Source organism: Setaria viridis, chromosome 9, assembly GCF_005286985.2.
Source record: "Setaria viridis chromosome 9, Setaria_viridis_v4.0, whole genome shotgun sequence".
Classification (NCBI taxonomy): domain Eukaryota; kingdom Viridiplantae; phylum Streptophyta; class Magnoliopsida; order Poales; family Poaceae; genus Setaria; species Setaria viridis.
The window spans coordinates 36,135,159-36,139,517 of record NC_048271.2 but is presented as its reverse complement, the minus strand read 5'-3'; the positions used below and the strand labels follow the sequence as shown (position 1 = coordinate 36,139,517).

Genomic DNA, 4,359 nt, shown 5'->3' with positions numbered 1-4,359 from the left:
AACTATGGAACGCACAGAGGTAGTATGTACTCCCTTTATCCCAAATTACTATTCGTTTTGGCTTTTATAGATACATTAAATTTATTATGTATCTAGACATATTATATGTCTACATACATACCGAAAAGTTATGTACAAAAGCTAATATATGTCTAGATACATAGCAAATTTAATGTATCTATAAAAGTCAAAATAAATAGTAATTTGGGACGAAGGGAGTACATAGCAGAGACACACAAACAGTAAATAGTTGACACTCAGTTTCTTTATTCGACGGAACAGTTCAGCAAAGCTCTGGTCACAGCTTATACCCCGGCTTACAGACGTATAACATTAGTAGGCTCCAGATTCCAGCTCTGCTCTTACCCGGCTTCTTATCTGTAGAGCGCAGTGGCCGGCATCAGGCGTCGGAGAGCCTGGAGCTTGGGATGTACATCCTGGCCCAGAGATGCCTGCCTTTGATCATGAACTTGGCTGTCTCCTCCCCCTCCAGCACCACCGGGATCATCGCTGGGCTGCGCAGGACCACCCGCCCGTACACCGGCTGCTGTCCCGGCGCCACATTCTCAACCATCACGGTCTCCACGCACGGCCCGAACATCCTGCAATGCATCATGTATGCACAAATTATCTAGCGCTACCTGTATATGTAATATGATCCTGAACAATCATGCACCTTGTGGAGAAGCTTGAACAGAAATCAGCATAGACTAATTCACTTGTTTTGCAGAGAGCAAATTTATTGATATGTTAATTAGCTGGTCCATAAGCTCTTTGCCACTGATCCACCGACTCTAGATCCCAACCATTTTGTCATCGAGAGCTTTCGAATCTCAACATAAGGTTTTGAAATTACATTTAAAGTTGTTAATATGATTAAAAACTTTGTAAAGTACCCAAAATAAGGTCATTGAAATCTTGGTTTCGAATGTTCACTTAGATGAATATATGTCAGATACATCTCAAAATGTAAAAGCCAAGTAACTATTGCCGGGTACTTCAGGATCCTTGAAAGTTCTGTTGGATAAATTTGGAAATATAAACAAGTTCCGTTGAGCGGATATTGAAAATGTAAAGGCTCCGCAAGTACGCAACTATCGGCCGTCACTTCAAGAAGTCACGTGTACCGCCACTACAAGATGCCTCAATAAATAGACAGGGTCCGTCCCTCACTACGCGCACAAGGGATTAGTAGGTGTATATACACACTGATGGAGAAGATGAGAGAGTGGGCTTACGAGTTGAAGAACTCCATGATGTCCTCCCTGCTGATGGGGTAGCCTTTGGAGAAGGTGATGAATAGGGATCGATAGTCGTCTGGCGGGGGGCTTTGCACCGGGATCCATGGGGACGCCATGGGGTTTAGTGGGAAGGGTGCTGCCATTGGGTTTAGTGGCAAGGGTGCCACTCTTGGGGTGGGGAAAACAGAGGACCTGACCATCAGTGGGGAAGCGTGCACACTGCCTATGTTTCTTGGCATGGAAGTGGAGCTGTTGCCAGCATCGCAGATGGCGAGGCAGATGCTCCTGTACTGATGAGTGATGTCATCCAAGACCTCACGGCGACCTTGGAAGTAGCCCACGTCGTCGATGGGCTTGCTCAGGAGTGCATTTGTGCAGGGTAGGCGCCTGTCACGGTTGTCATTAGCGTCGGCTGTGGCCCCCTGGCCCAAGTTGGTGAGGCAACGGAGGCATGCAATTGCCTCCTCGACGAACCGCAGCACAACGGGGCCTGGCAATGCAGCAACACGACGGATGAAATCATGGTGGCCAGCGGACTCGAACCAGAGCCATAGCGCGATCACCCACTGCATGGTCGCTGGGTCTTGGGCAAGTTCATGCACTAGACGGTGGAACAAGTCGCTCTCAAGCTTGTGGAAGAGGAGCAGCCTTTCCATGGTAGTCAGGCTGGCCATGGTGATTGTCGACGAGCTCGCTCTCCAAACAGGAAGGTTAATGATGTCATGCACAGGTTCACCTAGATGGATAGGTCACTAGATAAAGATAAGAGCATGCAACCCAGATGAATAAAAGGCAACAACCCACTAAGAGCAAAGCAAGTATGCATCCAAGAAGGTTGTTGTTTGCTAGTGGCTACAAGACAAGAGAGTGCACATGAGGTAGCATACATGACACTGTGGACACACGTCGATGTACCTAGCCAAACCTTGCCTTATATGAAAAGCCTCAATACTACTAACATCCTTTGTGTTTTGTGGAGCTTTGTGCTACGAGTTTTCTTTTATTTTGGAAACGGTCGGGTTAGGTGCATCCATATCTACTTTCTTCACATTCATGTTTCTTTATATTTTCATTTTGACATATTAGAGTTAGGTACATATAACTCCGATGCTTCTTGAGGAAAGAAAACTTTTTTAAGATGTTCACATTGTTGGTGAAGAGATATACAACCTTGTAAGGATTATCCTAGCATAAATCATGATGAGCCATATGGGATTGTTGATACCATAATGAGTTAGGAAAATAGGTAGACTTAACCGAAATGGCTTTGAGCGTCAGGTGAACTCATTCTCCTAGCTTTGAGCAGTGGGAAAGCACGAAAACCGACAATTACTGGAGTTTATCTCCCTAGGGTTCTTTCTCTCTCCCTTCGTTCATGCCATGGCGATCAATCAAGGAGGTGTTCTTATGGCTGATTCTAATCATGCGAATATTGGTCACCCTACATTACATATATGCACACTTAAAAAAACCACTGAGATTTTTATTAACATACTGTAGCATTACTAAAGAGCAATTAGTAAACAAGAGTGAAGATCTAAATGCATATATCTCTTAAAATTTCTAGTCTATATAAAAGCTTGGGTAAAAATATTAGAACATGTAAGTGACGCCGTGGTGTGGGCCTGCAGCGCGGAGACATAGCGGATGAAGTTTGTGGCGGCTGTACACGGCAATCCTAGAACACGATCTAGCATGCACGGTCACCGTGTGGTGGATGAGGTCGTGCACCAGCTAGTGGAACATGTCTATATCGAGCTTGTGAAAGAGGTCCACGATGGATATCAGACCGCCAGCATGGCGATCATCGGCATTTGAGGTCCCTGACCCGCCAGCAGCAACTGAAACGGTGACGTGCATGTAACCCATCTACATGCACAGATCAAGGAAAAGAGCATGCAGCCCAGCAGAAAAAAGCCAAAAATGGTTCACCCAGTGAGAGGAAAGATCAAGGAAAAGAGGATGCAACCCACTAGGGAAAAAAGTTAAAAAAGGGTTCGATCAAAGCAAGCATGCATCCAAGAAGACTGTTGAGTGATGGTGGCTGCGGACAAGAGAGTACACACGAGAGAGCATGCATAGCTCTGTGGGCACACTGCAATGTATATGTATCCACCATGTCTCACATGAAAGCTTTTCTACTAACCTCCTGTGTAGCTTTGTGTTATTTTTTTTTTGGAAACGCTCGAGTTAGGTGCATATATATTAACTTTTTGTCAGCTCGTAGTTCTTATCTTTTAATTTGGACACATTTGAGTTAGTTACATATGGCTTTGGGTTCTCTCTCCTCGAGAAATAGGTCTTATCGATCTCCACGTACATTGTTGGTAAAGATACCACTGTAAGGATTACCCAACAGGATAACCATGATGAGTCTATGGAATGATCAAAAGGTTAACGAGCTACAAGGGAGCAACAATCATACACTTAGCTGAACGTGAGCATAATGCATCATGGTAAATTATACTATTGTCGTTTTCATAGTTCAATTTGAAGAAATTATATTCTTTCCTAGATCTCGTGAACACGTGTGATATTACATTTTTAGAGTATATACTATTTTGTCACTTATAGCTAAAAGAAGTCGTCACATATGTTTGCGTGTAGTTAGCGTCATTGCAACGTGACAAAAAAGTTGTCAGTGACTGTACATTACTAGTTAGGGGTGGAGGTGGGCGGAAATAGCAGGCTGCCGTGTTATTGGCTGATTGCATTACTAGAAGAAGATACGTAGTAACGGCAAACATAAATATGTCGATCGACAAGTTAAAATTATCTTAAAAGGTGGTGCGCTGGCACATAATGGAGAAAAGCTCACACTCATGGACAGTGAATCAAAACAAGCGGAATTGGCCACAACAGTTTGTTTCACAATGGTGACGTGAATCTGAATTTGTGATCTACAAAGATATGCAGTAAATGAAGCAATTTCACTATTCTAGTTACTGGAAACGTGAAAGGTACTATTGTACTAAGTTACTAACACCAGTAAATGTACTGCCCTCTCTCCAGATTCGCCGAAACAGCTGTGAACTTGTGCTACAGTCTCGGTCAATTACATACTCACACAGTCACAGATCTTCACCGGCCCTAACTCCTTATAACCCCAGCAGGCCCC

At 44.0% G+C, this 4,359-nt stretch overlaps 1 protein-coding gene across 1 annotated transcript; it reads right to left on the bottom strand.

The window, feature by feature from the left end:
- Positions 1 to 297: 297 nt before the first annotated feature.
- Positions 298 to 1,915, bottom strand: LOC117836651 (uncharacterized). The gene is made up of 2 exons (XM_034716119.2): positions 1,239 to 1,915; positions 298 to 602 (listed from the first exon to the last, which is right to left on the bottom strand). Exons 1-2 carry the CDS (start codon positions 1,913 to 1,915, stop codon positions 401 to 403), a joined length of 879 nt encoding a protein of 292 aa, XP_034572010.1. The 3' UTR covers positions 298 to 400.
- Between the last annotated feature and the right edge of the window lie 2,444 nt (positions 1,916 to 4,359).

What these genes read in the sequence shown, in the direction of transcription:
- LOC117836651 (XM_034716119.2), bottom strand. Translation starts at nt 1,915, where the DNA reads ATGGCCAGCCTGACTACCATGGAAAGGCTGCTCCTCTTCCACAAGCTT. An exon ending in ATCATGGAGTTCTTCAACTC is followed by an intron (nt 603 to 1,238) that starts GTAAGCCCACTC and finishes GATGCATTGCAG; the next exon opens with GATGTTCGGGCCGTGCGTGG.